This window comes from Lissotriton helveticus, chromosome 7 (genome assembly GCF_964261635.1).
Source record: "Lissotriton helveticus chromosome 7, aLisHel1.1, whole genome shotgun sequence".
Lineage (NCBI taxonomy): Eukaryota > Metazoa > Chordata > Amphibia > Caudata > Salamandridae > Lissotriton > Lissotriton helveticus.
In genome coordinates, this window is record NC_136068.1 from 302,619,963 (window position 1) to 302,641,035 (window position 21,073).

General features: G+C 43.8%; 1 protein-coding gene across 1 annotated transcript in view; it reads left to right on the forward strand.

Moving 5' to 3' along the window:
- DLGAP4 (DLG associated protein 4) overlaps nt 1–21,073 on the forward strand; it is a 543,333-nt gene that overhangs the window by 178,978 nt on the left and 343,282 nt on the right. Inside the window, exon 2 of the mRNA XM_078652094.1 lies at nt 2,969–3,992. Coding sequence (XP_078508220.1) covers nt 3,036–3,992 — 957 coding nt within the window. The 5' untranslated portion in view covers nt 2,969–3,035. The remainder of the gene's footprint in view (nt 1–2,968; nt 3,993–21,073) is intronic.

Here is a 21,073-nt window from a genome sequence, read left to right on the forward strand (position 1 = left end):
GCTGAGAGGGGAAACATTCTTTACAACGCGGTGTTTACACCGCGGGGCCTTTACGACGCAGCCATCACAACGCAAATCATTACTACGACTTGCGCTGGATGGCGCTCTTGCTCAAGGAATAGTTTAATTTTCTATTCCAACACCTTCCCTACTGTTACGTGGGCTGGAGTTGGAATAGAAAATTAAAATAATCCACAATCCAGCGCCCTCCAACGCAAGTCGTTGTAACGACTTGCGTTGTGATAACTGCGTTGTAATGGTAGCGCAGTGTAAACACCGCGTCGTAATGACATACATCCTTCTTAGAGGGGAGTAGGCATGGGGGTGGCCTGGCATAATTGGCAACAGCATGTATGCAAATGACAGGTCCCATGGCTTCCCAAGGGAGTCTTCCCCCTTTTCCTGATTCCGGCAACGGACCTTGAGTGGGATCTGACAGGCAAACTGCAAACGCTATTCCGTCCCACACAAAGGAGTAGCAAGCTCGCACTGGACTGAAGGGCAGTGGCTGGAGCCTGCACTGCTCTCCAAGGTGCCCGAGCTCCCAATCCAATGCATCTAAAGAGCTTGCACCAATTCACACTAGTGGCTGGAGGCGAGTCAGCCCTAATAGGCCTTTTTCTCTTTATGTTATTGTATTTTAGCATTTACATAGTGCCTCACAGAGATGGTTAAAACAGAAAATTCATAGGGAGACCGGAGCCAGGGCCAGCACCACCCACCCCTACCCAGGGGTCTGGTGTGGCTCTAACAAGAAAGCATTGAGCTGGGACATCAACAGGTGAACTGTAAAGGATAAACTAACATGAGCCAAAATTGTTTTTCAATTTAAAATTTGTTTTTCCCTGAATGGATTTGTTCCACTTAAGTGCACTGGGTTATATCACTAGTCAGTACTGTTTATTAAACGGGCACTTTTCTAGGGGTAGGTGGCGGGGACAATCTCCGCCACATGGCGTACTCTGAGTTTTTTGCTGAACTACGCGTTCACCGCTGAGCGCAGAGTCACAAAAAATCAGCAAACTCCGCCTGCGTAACGCAGCTAACCACCCACCCTTAATAACAATATATAACTCAAAGCAGGGAAATAGTAGGTTATATATGTGATTATAATGCAACTTATGCTAATATATTAACAAGCTTTAAATGTGCAGAAACATACATTTAAACATTCGTTTTCTTTGACAACCACACTGTTCAGTACTCATCAGTATAATGCCTGTTTTTTCAATTGTTGCCAGTTGAATGCCCTGGAAAGAGATGTAGGACTTTACTTTGTAGTGCAAAACACTTCAACCAAAGCCTCCTGAGCTTGGCTCTTATTCTTCGATTCACTTATAAAATCAATAGTATCAAAAATATCAATAGCATTTTCCCCAAACACATAGAACAAAATAAAACAATATCAACTGTCAATCGACATTTCACTATTTCTCAATTGTGCTGTGTATTGTAGAAATCCCATTACTACTACCTCTTTCTGAATTTCAGGAATTGGGATTTCTAATATTCCCAAATGCAAATACAAAGACCATTGAATCAGGATAACTGATACTGAGAAGGAGAAATTCACAAGGCAACTCAATGAACCTGTTAGACATTTGAGCTCCCAGTGATCGAAATCAACAATTACACAGCGGGGCTAGTCCGATGACAATTCTATAGTCTGATTAGCAAATATCCTTTAGATAATAAAATGTTGAATTAAAGTTGGCTACTGAGAATTCCAGTTGAAAGGATGATAACAGATCGTCCAGTGCCTTTGTGGTGCAATTCAAGGTGTATTTACAATGTTTTAGGCAAGTAGTTAATGAATTGGAATGCTGAATGTGATTCTCTGAAAACATTTGCTTGTGGATTGAAGCAATATTGGACTCATTAGACGTGTCACTACCAAAATTTGCCCTTCCTGGTGGAATCTTTCCTCAGTTGCTGCCATGCCATTAGGAATCACTTTGGGCCGCATGCAGCAACCTAATAACCGGTCGCAAACGGGCAGATTCACAGAATCTGCCCCTTTGCAACCGTTATTTTTGCATTTGGGATGCATCATCCCAAATGCAAAAATCACTATTTAAAGAATTGCTAAATTTGCGATTACCTAATTTGTGATTGTATTTAAGGAATCGCAAATTGCGGTTCCTTAAATGCAATTCATTAAACACGTTTTTTTTGCGATGTGGCTAATATGAATCTCAAGTTACCATCAATTTAAAGTTGATGTAATTTTCGATTTCTTTGAAAAATGCATTTTTCAAAGTCACATGTCACACAAACACATGCCCTTGGGGAATGTGTGTGCGCAACATGTGGTTAAATTGTAATTTCAGGGGTGCAACAGGGTATCCTTTTGGAACCCTTGCACCATTGAAATTGCATGCGCAATTTGCGAATACCTATTGGGTACTCACAATGCAATTCCCATTCATTCCTATAGGCCTCTGGGCCCATAGGAATGAATGGGAATCAATTTCTTAATTGTGACACACAATTTGCGAGTCGCAATTAAGGCATTTGTAGGAATCACAAAATGTTATGCGATTCCTCATGCATAGGCAACAGCGATTCTTTAATTGCAATTCCTTAATAATCGCAATTAAAGAATCGCCATTGTCTATGTTGATGCATGTACCCATTTGTCCTCAAGTGAAATTGTGGTAGAAAGTGACTATATCAGATGCAGGACATTGCATGTCATTTTTATTGCATTCGCAACATCGAACTAATGCCTTCATCACACTGTAAGTCTAGGTAAATAAATATGGAAATAGGAATAATAAATATATAAGTGCCCAGCAATGTAATGGTTAGATCGATAAAGTGGATGAGATATTATTGTAGTTCGAGATCATCTACCTCAATATAATGACATGCAATCAAAACTGTCTAACGTTGCCTAATGCTGTAGTAGAAGAATACCCCTTCTATATGTCTTGACAATGATATGTGTTTCTCTCTTTCGTTACAGCCCATCTGATGAAAACAGACCCCTCCACAACACAAAGTGAAGCAATGCTCTAGGGAATTCCAGCACAATGAAAGGCCTCGGAGACAACCGGGCCCGCCACCTCTCAGAGAACCTGGACTCAGCGCAGGACTCCTTGTATGCACCACAGGACAGAAGCCCCTTCCTCTTGAACCCCAGCGACTCCTACACGATGGACTCCCGTTTCTCCACGGCCAACTCCATGCTTGGCGATTGTATCCTTCCTCTTAACAACCAGATGTCCAACAGCAGTACCTTTCCTCGCATCCATTACAACTCCCACTTCGAGGTGCCTCCTGAAAACCCCTTTCCGACATTGACGCCTCCTGCTAAGATAAACCGCCTTCCTGCTAATCTGCTGGATCAGTTTGAGAAGCAGTTACCGATCCACCGAGACGGTTTCAGCACGCTTCAGTTTCAGCGGGGAGAGGCCAAGCACAGGAGTGAGAGCCCTGGACGTATAAAGCACCTGGTCACCTCTGTCCAGAAACTTTTTGCAAAGTCCCAATCACTAGAGGGCAGTGCAAAAGCTTCCGTCAATGGAAAGAAGGGTGTGGACGACCCAAAGGGCACTGCCAGGAGGAGTAAGAGCAAAGACAGGGCCAAAACAGAGACAAAACGTAGGGCCAGGACAAACATTTCAGGCTGGTGGAGTTCTGATGACAATCTGGACAGTGATACGTGTAATTACCGCAACCCTATGGGTCTTATGACACTTGGGAGACAACCAGACCACAGCCAGCCCAGGTATTTCATGCACAACTATAACACTATCAGCGAAAGTATGCTGAAGTCCTCCAAGAGCAATAATGACCTCAAAGTAGCCCCGGTCACCAACATACCTATCAACTCCACAGACTCATCGTCCTATATCAAGAGAGGATCCTGGTCGACGTTAACCCTCAGCCACGCACGGGAAGTGTGTCAGAAGGCCTCTGCCACCATCGACAAGGCTTTACTCAAGTCCAAGTCTTGCCACCAGGATATGGCTTATCAATATTTACAGGTGAGTGGGGCAAGTTGAAGGGGAATATTCTGTTGCAGACTCTCTTACTTTAGGGTCTCTACCTTCGTAGAGATAAATTGTGTGTCTAATTGTGGAGGTTATTTTTATAAATCTTTTGGTATGGCCTGAGGATTGTCTGCTGCTTTCTACCGCCGTCTATCTGTCTCATTTTACTCTCTTTGCATCTCTGAAACCTGGATTCTTTTAAATGTGAAGCTTACGATGTTGAAGTCCTATGGAAAAGTAGAATTGTGACACCATTCTCCCAGCAGCATAGAATGTCATAGAGGCTTGTGTCCATTTATGTTGATTCCTTTAGAGCAAGCCTAGCTGCAAAGCAACAGTCTGCTATACAGCACAGGGTGATGTATTGCAGAGGAGACCTGATGAGAGAAGTTAGTGTTGGGAATGCAATTGCAATTTGAGCAAAGGGGTGATAGTCAGAATAAAGTTGGGTTGAGAGTGAAATCCATAGTGATGATAGGAGAGGCGGGGCGGAGTTAGCCAGTTTGGCAGAATAGTTGTAGTGGGGCAAGACGTGGGTTGCAGCAGGGAGAGAGGTCAGTACATGGGAAGAGCAGTGTGGCCAGTGACTAACAAGCACAGCAGTGGAAACGCTGTTGGTGGTATTGGGAGATACTGTCTACGGATGCATGCTTTAGGGTGCGTTGGAGCATCCTCTATCCAATAGGAAGATAATCCAGAAGGTTATTTAGTTTTTCAGGAATATAGAAAACATAAATCATAGTTTTCTCATATTTAGAATATCATGCAGAAGGCATCCTCCATTGGGGAGCCTCAATAGACCTTGGAAATCATACCACACAGCATCAGTATTGCAGTGTAGCTATGTGTCACACACTCCTCCTTATTTAAAGGAACAGATTATTGCTTAATCACTCTATCCAGTCCCAAAATGAAATAATGTGTTCTCTCTTTATAAACCATACATGAAACTACCCCGGTCTTCCTTGGATGAACCTTGTTGGGACTGGGGTGTGTCCGGTTTTGTGAGACCCGCGGTCTGAAAGCAAGGACTCCCCGCTATGAGGATTACAGCATTAGAGCCATTTTCAGGCGCATAGCTTTAGGGGGGTATTTGGGCTGTCACACCCTTCTATTAAATGTATTTTCAGATAAATAGTTGGGCCCACTGCTTTCATCCAGGTATGGTGAGGTGTCTGTCGAATTTCACCTGTGATTTTTGCATACACACACTGACAAACACACACACACACTCTCTCTCTCATCTCTGTTTTGGAATCCCTAAAATGTTTATTTTACAAAATATTGTATTTGTCTTATTTAGTACTCCTATTAAGCCATATTGCTCTCTTTCCACTGCCTCTTATGCCCCTCTCATGCACCCTGCTTGTCATATAATGTATTTTAACATTATTTGCCAGTGTGATGGTCTGTAAATCTGATGCCCAATCCCCCCCCCCCCTCCCCATCTTTCTGGCCAGGCTATGTCTCGGGCCATTTAGACAGATAAAGCGCTTCTTCATCCAGCAATAGAAGGAGCCCCTTTCCCTATCTACCTACAGAGTATTTTGAATAAGCCCCTTTCAGTGTCCGACAATTTAAAGTGAAGAAAGAGTTGATTTTCTTCTCTGACAACAGTGCAAACTGAGGGAGTCTATCCAGTGACAGTGGTCAAAGTGTGTACCACGCAGGGCACGAAGTAAGGATGGGAACATACATCTGGGGATTGCAATCTGTTTCCCTCTACTTTAACTGAACCTCTCTTTTAGACTTCAAAGCGTGGGAGCACCACCATCTAGTGAAAAATACCAAAATCTAGACCATAGCTAAAGTCGTATTGAGGTCAAGGATACATATGTGGTCCTATCTTTCTTACCTGACCCGTATGGTTCCCGTCCGTCCAGGCCTCGCTCCTCATTTTCATTTGTATCTGCAAAACTAACCATCATCTACAACATGGTCATATTTTAGCAATCAAGCCCTTGCAGTTCAATATCTTTTTTTAAGAATTTACTACATATACTAGAACTATTGGCTTATCTTTTCTTAATGGACCTGTCCTTCATGGTTCAGTGTCCCTTGCAGCTTGTTCAAGCTACTTTGGCATTGATTTAGCATAGACCCTGCTTGAATCTGACCTCCAGTAATCTGTGCCCATTTTTGCTGGCACTTGCAACACATTTTCAGCTGTCTCTTTTAACAGGTTGTTGAGTAATCCTTCCCAAACTAGTTCCGGCTATTCACACTTCGCCCTACACATTCTCTTACTAAGTTCACAGTGGCCTGGAGTCGAAAATGGCATAAGGAAACATGTGCAGATCGACCTCCAATGAGGAGTTTGTTGTTTAATAAAGACCTTCACGGTAAAGTTTCGATCTCAGAAAGATTTAAGATCCTCAAGGATTCCACATTAACGAGGTAGGACCATGATCCAGTTCCATGGCCTTCACTCCTAACCTGATGCTCAATTCATTAGGGTTAGCAATGGTCTTTCGACAAAGAAGGGCCTTTCTCAGAAGGATAGAAACATGACCTCTCCTCATATTCCTGCATGAGTTAATATACAAACTGTTTGTAGCGCTTGATATAAAAAAAACTTGAAAAGATGGTCAGAATTAAGAGACCTATGCTAATACTGCCCAGGAAGAAGTTTGAAAGACCGATCGTCAGGACATCATTGACTTAACTATTGTCTTCTGGAAGAATGGCAAATCTTTTTCAGTGGAGGCCGTGCATATCGATAAACAATTTAGATCACTGCTTTGCATCTCATTGTGCCATGCAAACACCAGTGCAAAACCTTAGTATGGAAACCTTTTAGTGTCAACAAATGAAATTGTCTCTGCCTTTATTGATAATATATTTCTGGGCTACCTTCGTTAAGATGTATAGTAAGGCTAAGATCCAAACCAAACTTCCAGTTCCCGCCAAAACATAAAAGTAAATACTGCTAAGTGATTCAGAAAGGAAGGCTATCAACATTTCCAAAAACCCTTCTAGTATATGTAGGCTTTAACATTGTTAGATAGAATTCCACATAGTGATTTGTGAAAAACAACAGCTGGAGTGGTGTGGCTCACTGGTTAGAGGGGGCAGACCCGGAAGCAGAGGACGGCCCGGGACCAGGGTTCTATCCCCGACGCGGCAGGGTCGTGGACCAGGGTCAGCGGACTCGATAATTCTCGCCTCGGTGCCTACTCTAACCAGGGATCACACTCGGCAACTCTGGGCATTAGCTTGCCTCATCTCCACAACGGCCCCCCACATATGCCGGGGATGCCTGGTTTCACCTTGGAGATACCCAGTAGGGACCATCTCACAGGGAAAGCCAGGACGGGTTCCCCAGCGGTCTACAGCGCAGAAATTCTCCTTTGGGAGTCGATTCTAGCGCTTTAGAAACCCACAATCAATCAATCAATCAATCATAGACTTCCTAACCTGTGATTCAAGAACATCACTTTGCTTCTGCATGATGAAGGCAAGAACATGGCATGTGAGCAACTCAGGACAGCAATGGGTAGTGCTGACCAAGCTTTCACATGAATGAACGTGCTTTCACGTGAATTAACATGCTTTCACAGGAATGAACGTGCTTTCACAGGAATGAAATTAGAAACCCCTTAAATGGACCAGGCAGCGCCCAAGACCTTTGCCTCTACTGGACTTCCAGGAGAGGGTCACTCACCTCCAGTTCAGTGAGAAAATATTTAACCCAAATGCTAAAGTATTTAGAAGTCACCACATTTGATGATTCAGAAAAGTGAATTGCAAAATGGGGTGCAGACCATTATCATATCACTATTGGGAAGAGGCATGTTTTGAGCACTCTTCCAAATTGCTATTGGGTAAGGAATGTTATCACTAGTATATAACTGCAGCTCCAGTTACAAACCATATCAGTTACCAATCAGTTCACCACTCTCAAATCAGGGTGGTAACCAGAGCACAAAGGGTAAGGGGTCTACTTTGGACCCTGTCACCTTTGGAAATCAGGATGGCAACTTCGGGGGAGAAAGCAGTAGTCCAAGGTGCCAATGCCCCCACTGATTTAAGATTTTCTAAATGGAAAAAACCAGTCCTGTTTTCTTTAAGGAAACTGCCCTTTGCCCTTTACTGACAAGGATAGTCCCCGATCCATTCTCCCTTTCTTCCCAGTTATACCATAAACCATTCCGACGATCAGCCTGAGCAGCCCGATAAGTATTATCCTGACAATACTTATGTAGATCAGGCAAATTACCTTTATATATTACTAGTCGTTGATCGAAATCTATACGTTTGTATTAGAGAATTGCAAACTCTTGAGTACCATGTTTCATCCCCGACTTAGATCACAGTAATGTCTGATACTTTATTTTCAAAAATTAGTAACCTGTTTGCAAAGCACAACAAAAGTGGAAGGGGATTCCAGAGACCAAGAGTAAATGAGTGGTTCAACGAATCATGCAAAATCGCTAAGAAGGCCCTCGTAGATGCCCTAAAGAGTAACTAAAGAGCACTCATTTTTGAGTCTAGAAGGGGATATACCAGAGCTATTAATACCAGTAAATCCCATTGAAAAGCCGGCTTAGAGACAACAGACGCTTCTGGCAGTTGGTTACACATGACGGCCATAGAGACTTATCTTGCCCACACTGCACTATCCCCCAGGACTCAACACTCTATGAGGAGGCAAGACTGGGAGAAGGGATATAAGAGACCTTGCCATCACTTCCTATGGATTCTCCTGGAGGGGAGATCAAGTTATTCACTCTAAATGAAACTTTAGATGCAATCCAGGCCCAGAAATCCGATAAAGACCCTGCTTTGCATAGAATCCCATCAGATTTATACTGTAAAGGATACACGATGATTCTGCAGGAGCGTCAGGAATCCGAAGTATAGTCCACAGCCTTCCCCTGCAGCCTTCCGACTCTATCAAGCACTAGAGCACAGGAGGCAGGACAGGGGAAAACAGGGAGACAAAACAAGGAAAGGTTGGGGATAACAATGGGGTGTTGAGGGTCTTCAGCCTGGTCGTCTCAACCTTCTTGTGGGCTTGGCAACAAGAGAGACTGTAATGCAAAAGAGTAATATTCTGGAATCCGAATAGGACAATCACATTCGCAATTATACAACATAACCTTTCATACCTAGCTGGTTGTATGTTAATGTCCCTGAATGGATATGGGAGAACCTCTGGAAATGGATATAGCTGGAGCTGCAGTGAAGAAGGCAAAATACTCATAAGTCTAATGACTCTATATATTCTTGTGTTATGAGCGACTAAAAAAGTATCCTGCTCACTCTGGTCTTTTGTCTTAACTGCCACGAAGCACACCCCAAAGGTCTGATTGAATACAAGAACTCGGTTGCCAATATCCTTGATAGTGGGAACAACATCTACAAATAACAAAACAGGAAATCAAAACACTACAATACAGTTTTCCTTATACTAATACAATGTGCAGCGCAATAATGCGCTGTTACCGTGATTCTGGAACGTGTAGCTGTAGCCCAATCCTCACTGGTCCACGCAAGATACCAAGTCCAAATAGGTGAAATATCACAAGAGCTGAATGACCCCAAGGAAATGAAGTCAGAAGGGACGGGCAGAGGAAACACAAGGTAAGGAAAGACCCTAACTGACTAATGTTAGAGCACCGGTAACAACCCGGCCGCCAGCGGAGAAGAACCCGGCTGACAGCGGAGCACCCCGGTATAGGAGAAAGGAAGGGGGAAGGTTTGCCCGGCCTGTCAGCGGAGCACAAGCCCGGCCGACAAGCGGAGCAGAAATGAGGCCAACAGAAGGGAGAGGATGCCCGGCTCGTCAGCGGAGCACAAGCCCGGCTGACAAGCGGAGCAGAACTGAGGCCAACGGAAGGGAGAGGAATCCCGCCGGATGGCGGAGATAAACCCGGCCGCCGGGCGAGATACCAGAACACTGGAAATGCAATAAAAAACGGGAAATGACACGGAGTGTGTCAAAATGCACAAGCGCGGTGGCAAGGCGCTTGGCAAACACGAGAGAAAGGCTGCGTAGGCTCAGAAACAAACCAACGGAGCCGAGGACACTCTCGAGCAGGAAGAACGCCAGGACGGAGAAACGGAAGTCAGGCACAGGAAGTCAGGCAGCAAACGGACCCAACGGAGCTAGACGCAAGAACGTGAAGCGTCGCTCCCTGGGTCAAAGAATCCTAAATAGTGCACAGTTAAAGGGACAGTGCACTGGGAGGGGGCTTGAGGCATGACATATACCAGAATGTACCCCAGATCTGAGGATCCTATATAAATTCCTTGTCAAACGCATAGAGGGCTGGGGCACCGATCCCGAGGTCTTGGAAAGGAGCAGACATAATCCCTATTTATAAAAAGGGTGATAAATCTATGCCAGGAAATTATAGACCACTAAGTCTGATTGCCAACATCCAGAAAGACAACAGCATGGAAATCTTATCTAGGCTAAGGGACTGGATTACCCAAGACAAAGTGTTATCTCACTAACAGGCGAGATTTAGATCAAACATTAGCACCAAAGACCAAATGGTCAGATATCTGCCCATTAAGTGGAAGTAGTGGACATTGATAGGGGGGTAGCTGTATGTAGTAATTGTGCATCTGCAAGCTGTGTTCGATCTTGTTCCTAGGGCAAAACTTTGTGTGGCTCTGCGCAAGATCGGGATACTGCGTGGACTACTGTCCCTGATGCCGGCTTTATACAAGGAAAACTTTTCGAGGGTTAGGTGGGATCCTGTGGGGGAACTGACAGAAGACATTACAATCCGGAGTGGTGTTAGATAACGGTGTATTTTGGCCCCACACTTTTTCTCTTGTACATAAATGGCTGCATCCCCTATCTCTTAAACTGTGTAAATGACTCCCTAAAGGCGAAGGATTAGAAAATACTGTTTCTCCTTTTCTCAGATGACACTTTGTTACTATCAAAGACTCCTTGTGGTCTATATATTCTCTTGGACAAATGTAATACTTTTTTTAGACCACCGCTTGGAAATTAACTTAAAAAAATAAGTACATGCTCTTAGGTAACAGCAGGAAAACACCCAGGAGTAAGGTATTCTTGGGGGGGTGGAGGCACTGTATAGGGCACAAGAATTTGATTATTTGGGCGCAACACTGTTAAACTCCCATAGATGGGTAGCACAGGTACAGAAAAGTGTCATGACTCTAAAGCAAACTGGGTCTATAATAACATTTGCCAATAAACCACCCACTTTCGCTATCTCCCCTCCTTTGGAGATAGATAAGATTCAAGACTGGGGTGTGGCTATTGGTGGGGCTGTTTATGGGGGCACTGTAATCTTAACACCCTTGAAAAAGCTGAACATGCCTTTATTAAGACCCTCTTGAGAATCCCCACCAGTGCACCAACTCTGCCTATTAGATTTGACCTAAACCTAACATTGATTTCTGACATTGCTATGTTCAGACCTATCCAATATTGGCTATGGTTCTGGACCAATGAGGATCTAGATCTATATAAGGAGTGCATTAGAATCATAGCAGATGACCATCATGCTGGGAAGGTCCCCTGGCTTGCCCATATTCAAAATTGGGTATTCAAGTTAGGTCTGGAATGTTTCTGGACACAGCCCTTTGAATTAGCCAAAGGTGCTCAGGAGAAGCTGAAAACATCCTACTGGAATTATGTATTAGGTGAAAAACTTTCTGCTGTTTCTCCTGGTACCCGGTAGGTCCTTCCTGATGTTCATATGTGTACCTCAGTATGAGCTGTACATGAATATGGTTCCCAACCCTGCTAAACGTGCACTTTATGTTAAATTTAGACTGTGCATATTACAGTTGGCTTCTTTTACCCATTCCTGGATGAAAAAGGGAGACATATCAAATCTGTGTCCGATTCTTGGGTTTAGGGACCACCATATAGCTCTTAGAACATATAAAACCAGCACCTGAGACTGTGTGGTGTATTCAATTATTAGATGCATGTCAGCAATATGGTACTTAGGTTGAATACTTTTTAAAATAGCACTTTCATGTATACTTAATGTACTGCCTCAATTGTTTTTATGATTGGTTCTGTACCCTTTTATCTAGGAGTTCGCTTGTCCTCTTTGTATATCATTTTAGCTCTGGGATGTTTTATATGAACTTCTTTTATCATTTTGTTTTATAATATTATGGATCTTTAAAAAAATGATGAGGAGGTTTGTATTGTTGGACCGAAATTTCCCACACAAAATAGTTTTACTCAGAAATAGTTTTGCACAATAAATTTGCTCACTTTATTCCATTTATATTTTAATTTTTATACGGTACATGTTATGGTTTTATTTACCCAAAATAAAGGAAATGTGATGATGACCTTGGCTACTTCCAAAATTGTGTCCCTGTGTTTTCTACAGGAAAAATAAACAGATTCAGCAGTATACCCCTTCATTGTTTCACAATAGGAAATTAATGTTGAGGACTTATCCCCTGTACACACAAAGAATTTCCCAAATCAATCCTTCTCTGTCATGTTTTTTAGTCTCTGCATCTCCAGCATGGAAGAGACCCCTCACTATCTGAACATCAGAAGTCAAATGATCTGTTTCAACATGGAATAGGATAATCAGGAAACAATGCAGAGTCTTAGACAATGAGCTGGAAAAAGTACATTTCAATTGCTTTTATTCTCCTTTAGGCATTCTCATGCATCTCCAAATGTCCTTACATCTAAGAGTCCTCTGTAGAAAGGGCTTCAAAGACAAGAATCAGAGGCAGATCGATGGCCAAGTAGAATGTTTTATTTACTTTCATAAAGCAGCCAATAATCAAGAGCAAGGATTAAAGACAATCTGAAAATGTCGATCTACAAGTGACATAGTTGTCTATAAAAGTCAATAGAAAATATAAAGACATAACTTAATTTCTCCTGTTGAAAGAGGCCACATTGTCTCTTATCTACAGGCAAAAGTGAAGCAACAGCTTCACCAGTCCAGCCCACGGAATGTACTGTATATGGATACCAAACATAACCCAGTGGACAATGCAAACAATGATTGCAGATTATAAAAAGAAGTAATGCACCCCATCATTACCCGTCGACTTCAAAAGCCTTTACCACTCACCAAGATATCCATCACACACAGAGGCTCCACTCCAGTGCTTAATGTGAGTCTGTGGTTTCTGGTGGTCATCACCCATTCTTGTGAAAGGTGCCACATGGCGGCGCTATTTGTATAATTCAAAGATGACCAGAACAACACTTGTTTATTAGTACAATATGCATTAAAAACTAGCAATGCCTGCCGCCCAAGCCATTCTTATAGTTTTGGGGGCTTCAAACAGTTTGAATTGTAACACTTGTAGCAGTATAATGGCTTGTAGTCATTGGTAGTGCTGGCAGTGGCAAAGAGTGGTGCAAGCCACAGTGGCCTTCTGACCAGGAAGATTAGGGAACTGAAGGGAGGTGACTTTTTGTCAGTGGCTGTAAGTTTCTGGGTTTCTGTCACATATATATGGGAAAATAAACTTTTTTTTACTCATGTAAGTTGATGTTTACAGGGCATTCCGGATAATATATGTGCTGGGATCAACGCAAACCACACCCACCACCCTGCATTTTCCTGAATCTCTAGGTTTCAGAAATTCCCAGAGTTGGTAGATTTCCATGGTGGCAGCTGACCCAGAACCCAAATAGTGCAGATATTCACCATGGCAAGTGAGAGGAAATCGGGGTTTGCCATATTTCAAAACTATTCACAAAAATCAACAAATCTTCTTGTTTGCCTTTGGGATGTGAATGCTCTTGGCACCAGGGAGACATGAAGACTGTCGGCTCTTAGGGGTGGGGGGTGCAGCTACATGTCAGAACAGGACAGGCCTTCACTCTTTAAAAAAAAACATATGTGCCTCCACACACCGGTATGCAGATTGGAGATATTATCCCCGGTCTGCCCCATGGGGGTGGCTTATAAAGACTGTTGAACCCTATATTGTTGGGGTCTGGCCTGATGCCTGGGTTGGTTACTTCCACCCCATTATTTTAAAGAAACAAAGAACCCAGAGCAACTAGTGGGCTTTCTGCCCCTTCGCGGAGAAGACAATCGGAATTATTTTTTGCCTGAAGCACTTGCCCATTCGATGGTGGCTGCTCCAACCTGACCCTGGGGTCTACTTGGTGGATCCATAATTCGGGATTGTTGTCCTAGGGCGATCCTCGAACATTGATCTACTAAGGAGAAATATCAGTGGAAAGGGAAGATTGTGAACTTTCCAAGGATGCGTTTCCTATGATGAGATATACTCCCAAGCAGCGATGAAAGTAAAATGATTCCATTGGCAAATTTTACATTCACTTTGCGACTTATGTTGTCAGGGCGCCACACACTCTGATTCTCACTCATAAAAAAAAACACATTCAGGCTAGCCGATTGAAACATTTTACTTTCACTTTCAGACTGATGGTATCAGGGAGCAATGACAGCTCTGCCAAGTATCACGCATCGGGCGTTAGACTAACGCATTTCGGTGTAGTGGTCCGCATCACCGCACTGAAATGCTAAGTCACACATAATGGCATCTCTGCTGTCGAGGTGGAGCGGCAACGCTACTAATCATTCACATAATGAGCTCAAAAATAAAGCAGGAATTGCAGCTCACCGTGCCCTGCTCCCAGAGTGACAAGCTGGCTCACAGTCTGCAAGTCTAGCTGCTAGTGCTACAAATTAACAAATAATTCTTCCAGTATTCACCCGCCCTGCCGGCCGCCGGCTTTCTGATACATCATGATCATGACTGAAGTGAGAGTAAGTGTCTGTGCGACTCAGGTCAGTTTCAATTTTAGATCCACACTAGGCGGGACTTCCTGCTGCCGCCCGCGTTGGCGCCTGGCAGCAGCTGCAGTGGAAATATCAGCGCTGCTTGCACAGCGTTGTGCTGCGGTATCATTGACCCTGCCGTGACCGGAGTCGACCCGCTACCTTTCCAATGCACGCCCTGTGCAGCTAGGCCTCCTGAGCCTCAGACTTATGCTGGCCGGCGTTTGTCTCGGCCAGGAGTCGTTGCGGCTCTAACGACAAGGCGGACTGCCGCCTGCAATTACCGCTCAACAAGTAAAGTGAGTGCCTGCTTGTTGATATTTGTTTTTTTTTTTTGCGCTAGCCGTAGCGTCACGGTGGACTGGTGTTTCCAGTCGGTGCAACAAATGACAGTCAGAGCGCCTGCACATACATCATCAGAGAGGCAGCACTAGGTCTATGACAGCCTTCTGGTGTGTTCGCTGGTGTCACTATCTGCGAGTGCGGGGCTGGGCAGATGAACTAATTTTCAGGCAGGGATTAAATACACTGATGTGCAAGCAGAAGGTCTGCACTATCTCACTGACAAATGGCGTGGCTTTCCATAGCTGTGTGTCTTGTGCACGCTTGTAGCATTCACCACACAGAAGCACAAACCTAAAAAAAACACACAACTGCAAAAAAAGAGTTCCTGAGCAACAGTTCGGAGCATTCATTCAATATATTGCAAATGAGGTTTGTGATATTTGTACAATTTTAATTATATTTAGTTGGGCATGAGTCTCATAAAAGGAAGCCATTTAATCATTATTAAATCAATTATCGTGGAGAAGTGTGGCTCAATGGTTAGAGCGGCAGACCCTGATGCAGAGGTCTAGCCTGGAACCAGGGTTCAATTCCCCGCCTCGGCGGGTCTTGAGCTAAAAAATTAAATTCCACGGACCTGATAATTCTCGCCTCGGTGCCTATTCCAATCATAGAGTCCCACTCTGCAACTCTTGGCAATAGCTTGCTTAATCTCCACAACGGCCCCCACAACGCTAAGGATGCCTGGCCTCCACCTCGGGGGTGCCCAAGAGTGGACACCTCACAGGGAAAGCCAGGATGGGTTCCACAGCGGTATTCGTACAAGCGCCTTGAGACCCTTGCGGGTGAGTAGTGCGCTATACAAGTATCAATTTACATTTTACATTTTACATTTATTTCTTACTGCTGTAGCTGAAACGGGTGTAATTTCTGATATTTACGTGTCCCCATTCTTCATAGCGTGATTTTGCGCGCAAGATTGTGTCACTCATAGTTGTTAAAATGGCACTCATAATTTCTCTGAAATGATGAAACTGTCACACATAACAATCTGAAACCTTGGCAGCTATGCAACGTGCTCCAATTGTCACGCATAAAAAAACAGTTTTAGGCTTTTGCGGACAGCCTTCCTCAGAAGCATGACCTGAACATTTTAAAAAACGGGAATTCCTCTGGTGCAAGCACCGGAGGGTTTCCGTGCCCTGGGTGCTTGGACCACATATTCGCGCCCTTAACACCTGATCGATTGTGCTACGGACATCACTTGATCTGAGGACTGTGGTCCAGAGGCTAACAATCGACTGTTCGAAGATAGCATTAAATGTGCATTTGTAAAACACGTTTTCATCCCAAGACCTTTCTTGGTCGCTATATACCAAATGTTATTATTACCTAATTTAAGAGTACTTCTTTTTCTACTCAAGAAGCTAAAACGTTTAGATAACCTGCTGCGATTTGAACCTGCTGAGATTGGGGTCAAACAGAGATCTCTAGAGGGGGTGCATTTGTTCCCAGATGCATGTGACTCAACAGCATTTGTCACTTTTCTGGTCGCGAAGGCACGCATGACAAAGGCAACGCCGGTTGTTACTACAATTGTCTATTCAAATGGATTGTTCTTTTGCTCAAGGCTTGTTCACCAAGAGGAAAGGGAATGAAACATTGTGCATGCACACTTTTCCTCCTCCTCAACTGCTGAATAAACTCCGCTGCTGAGCGATGCCGCGGGGGCGAGGCGCACGGAATGTTCTCCCATTGCGCGGTTTATCTGTGGTATCTTAAGCCATTAATCTGCAGAACAAGAACAGACACATGCTTACAAGTGTGCCCGCCGATAGCCGATGCTTTATGTCCCGGGGATTCTGGTTGGGCGGAGGGCGTGACCTGACGCTGTGCCCAGAGCAGCCAATGGAATGCCGCGCTCGAAGTCTCTGCGGGTCAGCCACGTCTCTCCACGTGGCAGCACCGAGAGGGAACATTACTGAGACGTTACCCTCATGCATTCCTACCTTACATGGAGAGTGGGGCTCTTGTGATCCAGTAATGTATGAGATATTAGTCTTATGGTCTACTTGGCACTTTCCATTGTCCCCTATATTTGTAGCTAAGAAAAATTACCTTCTCCTTTTCACGATTTTCTACCTAATTTCGTTCATTTATATGGCTAGCTCTTGGTAGAGCTTATTTTGTTGTCTGTGTGGGGCTTTGCAAGCAGGGCCGGACTGGAAACTTAAAACAGCACTGGCAAAAATAAAAATTGAGCCTGCGTGGGCAGACGTCCTAATGTGCGCTAGAATTAAAGCAACTCTTTCAAGTTGAGGCCGGGATCGGTAATGTGCACCATCATTCCGAGAGGCTGAACCCGGCCTCCAAGTGTCAATAGCGGCCTCCTGGGGCTCCATCCTTCCGGGGAATTGCCTGCTTGCCCGGCTGGCCAGTCCGGTCTTGTTTGCAAGTGGACCACTCTGTCATGATTACCCCAATATTTTTGAGGTCGCACCTATTAGATCGCCTTTTCTCCAAAAGACAATATAACCTTTACAGAGAAGAAGAGACCGAGCAGGTGTCTCCCACTTCTACTCTAGCAACTCTTAATCGGTCAGTCAAGGGGTGTTAGGGGACAGTCCTCCCAGAGACTCTCTTATCTGATAGTGATGACAAAATCGAGACCCCTCCTGTTTGCACGAGGTAATATGTTCACACAGGGGTTAATATTAACCATTACTTTATTACTTCCTATGCAACACGTGTTTACATAACTGATGTATCAGAATGATTACGAGTATTATAAATAAATCAGCAGATAATATAGAAGTTAGGGCAAATGTTAAAAAGATTCTAATCATTTTTCATCACATATCCCTAACCTTTTAGTCTACTCCCTACCAAACTGCATGTAGTTTTGTTAGCCACCAGCCTACATGCATGTATCAGTTTACTAACCTGATAGAATGCCAAGCCATGTATAGTGTGACCAGTAGTGGTCGCTGGTGGGAGTAGCTGCCAGGCGGTGACAGGAGGGGGAGGGGCAGGGTGGGGGTAGTAAACTATGCATTACAGCCGATTACAGGTAAGTAAACATATAAATAAATAAAACGAATTTCGTTGCGCGCACTGCATCGCATTTGGGGATGCAGTGCGCGCAACAAAATTTGTTTTATTTATTTATATGTTTACTTAACTGTAGTCAACCGTAATCCATAGTTTACTACCCTCCAATCTGCCCCTCCCCCTCCCTACACCACCGCCCGGCAGCTACTCCCGCCACCGACCGCTACTGAGTGTGACCACATACCATATGCTATTATTGAGTCACCAGGTGGAACTCAGTTTTTCAGCATCTCCACTTAGAAACCTGTCTATGTGCCTGACCAAAGTCTCTGCACCTGTAGTCTATGCATTTTTGTCACCAATGATGTCGTAGAGTTGAGGGGAAACTAGTGATCCAACCCTGCAAAACTGTGCAAACAACGCTCTTTTGCAGAAGCATGGGAGGAGCACCAGAAGCTAATGTAACTTTTTCATTTCTCCTTACAAGATGGATGCATACAGGATAATATTCTGTTACGTCTGGGGTTACAACGGGTGCACCAGAGAAGTGGAAGATTTTCCTTTTCTGTACCATAGGCTGCAAGTGCCAGAAACATGGAGTTTCTAAAATGAAATCACAGCGATCAAATAAACATTTGTTAGCATTACCATTTAATTAGTCGACTCTCCTGGGCCTATACCAATGCATACCTCAGATGTTAAACACAGTCATGTTTGTATGCAATCAGGCCTGTCATACATGTAACATGCATTATTATCATACAGAAGCCCTCCCACATACACCTCCTTGTTGGCCGCAATGCCTTCAAATGCATTTTGGACACCCTAAAATGTATGGATACATATCTTGGAAGAGGAGGTTCGATTTGGTCATTTGACACAAACCTATCAAACGATATCAGTCATAGGTATCACAGTGTCACCCAGAGCAATCAGATTTCTTTTCTGTAGGTGGGCAAGCTTCCACATTCCCCCTCCGCCTACCCTAGTGTGCCATTTACCTTATAAACACTAAGGGCCCTACAATAACATTTCTACTCTCCTGTTTAGGGGAATTGAAGGCAACCTGTTTACATTTTTTCTATCCATTTTCCAGTTATCCAGCCAAAACCTTTATGGGCCATGATCACATGGTCTGTCCTAAATCTGTAGTATGTTGCATTGTATAGCAGGCCCTGAAGACACAATCAAGTTGTACATTGCTGTTATTTGGCAACACCACCTGGGCAACTGTTTGAGGTGAAAGCTTAATGGCAGTAAAATAGGGGCTCAAGTCACTTTCCGATAGGCACCTAGGAAGTTTTCCAACCATGTCAGAAATGTTGGAGAATTTTCTCTAAATAGAATGAAAGTGATGGTAATCTTACCCTCAAACTTAAGGATGTGTTGGAATGTGCTCCACCAAATATCAGCAGTCTTCCCCTAAATTCAGTTAAGACAGGCACATTATAATTTGGAATCCATCTGGATATTGCCACTGATTGTATGATGGGCTACCATAAAACCACTCAACACCTGGCACAAAATGAGACGTTGAACTGCCCAGGAAGTTTAATTTGCAGCAAAAGTGCAAAATTAAAATCTAGTTGGCATTTTTTTGTGAAGCCAACAAACTTTGGAATTTCACAAAGTGTAAAAATGTGTCAGCTTTGCTTGTGAAACGTTTATTTCTTTCTGCAGCACCCTTTTTTGATTTGTGGGGTATTTTACCTGGAAAATGTAGGTTTCTTTTCTCATTTAATGGATACTTTTACCGGATTTATCACTTGCTAGAATAAAAAATGTACCAACTTTGTGAGGATGTCAACATTTTGTCAAAATCCAATTGATCAACCTCGAGGTCTGCCTATTCAGATGGTAACAACCTGTAACGTGCAGTAGGAAACCTTCACATTTGTAGAACTTGAGAAATGGTTAAGGTACATTGTTTCACACCTAGAATTATATTTATATTATATTAGGCTTTTTACATGGTGCTCGCAGGAGAGTGATTTTCAGAGAACATTATTGCAGAGGAGCATGTTAAACGTGAAGTGCTCTACAAAGAACATTATTATACGAGGGGTCTGGGTGAGACCTGATAACAGAAAACAGGAATGGTCTGAGGAACATATAATTGTAAAAACATACTAGAATTACATGGCTTATGTAGAAGTGCACTTTACCATAAGAGTGATCAAGTTCTACTGCAGTTGAAAGCCTTTGGGTTTACAGAACAGTTCTTTGTTGATGCACCCTAAAGACTGGAAGAGAACTCCACAACTGTGGGTACAATATAGAGAAGTAGCGGGAACTTGAAGCTCTTTGCTGAATAAACTCTTTTTTTACTAATGCTCTATCGAGTTACTTGATATGACAATTGTTAACAGTATATAGAAGTAGAAAGTGGATTCCTTATTACTCCGGGACTCCTGTTTCATATTGGGATTACATGTGGTTTGAAGGCTTCTGGATCGTACAACTGGTGTGATGTAGTCATAGAAGTGAGGCCTGAATACTGAACTCTCCATTGCATACAACACTGCTTTCATCGATGGAAGGTTTGACGAGGGAAGCCTGACATGGTTGGATTCTCATAGCCCTGCGTGGGCATCATCAAATGTAAATGTAAATGTGTTTGTATTTATATAGCGCACTTCTACCCAGAGGTCTCGTTGCGCTGTATTCATACCGCTGTGGCACCCATCCTGGCTTTCCTGAGAAATGGCCACTCCTGGGCACCCCCAAGGTGAAGCCAGGCATCCAATCACTACTGGGGCCATTGTGGAGATTAAGCAAGCTATTGCCCAGAGTCACAGAGTGGGACCCATGATTAGACTAGGCACCGAGGCAAGAATTATCAGGTCTGGGGAAATTGGGTCCAAGAGCCGCCGAGGCGGGAATTGAACCCTGGTCTCGGGCGAGACCTCTGAATCAGGGTCTGCCGCTCTAACCATTGAGCCACGCTCCTCCACAACTCAAAGTCTAACCCAGCATTACACTGGCCACCTCTATCTA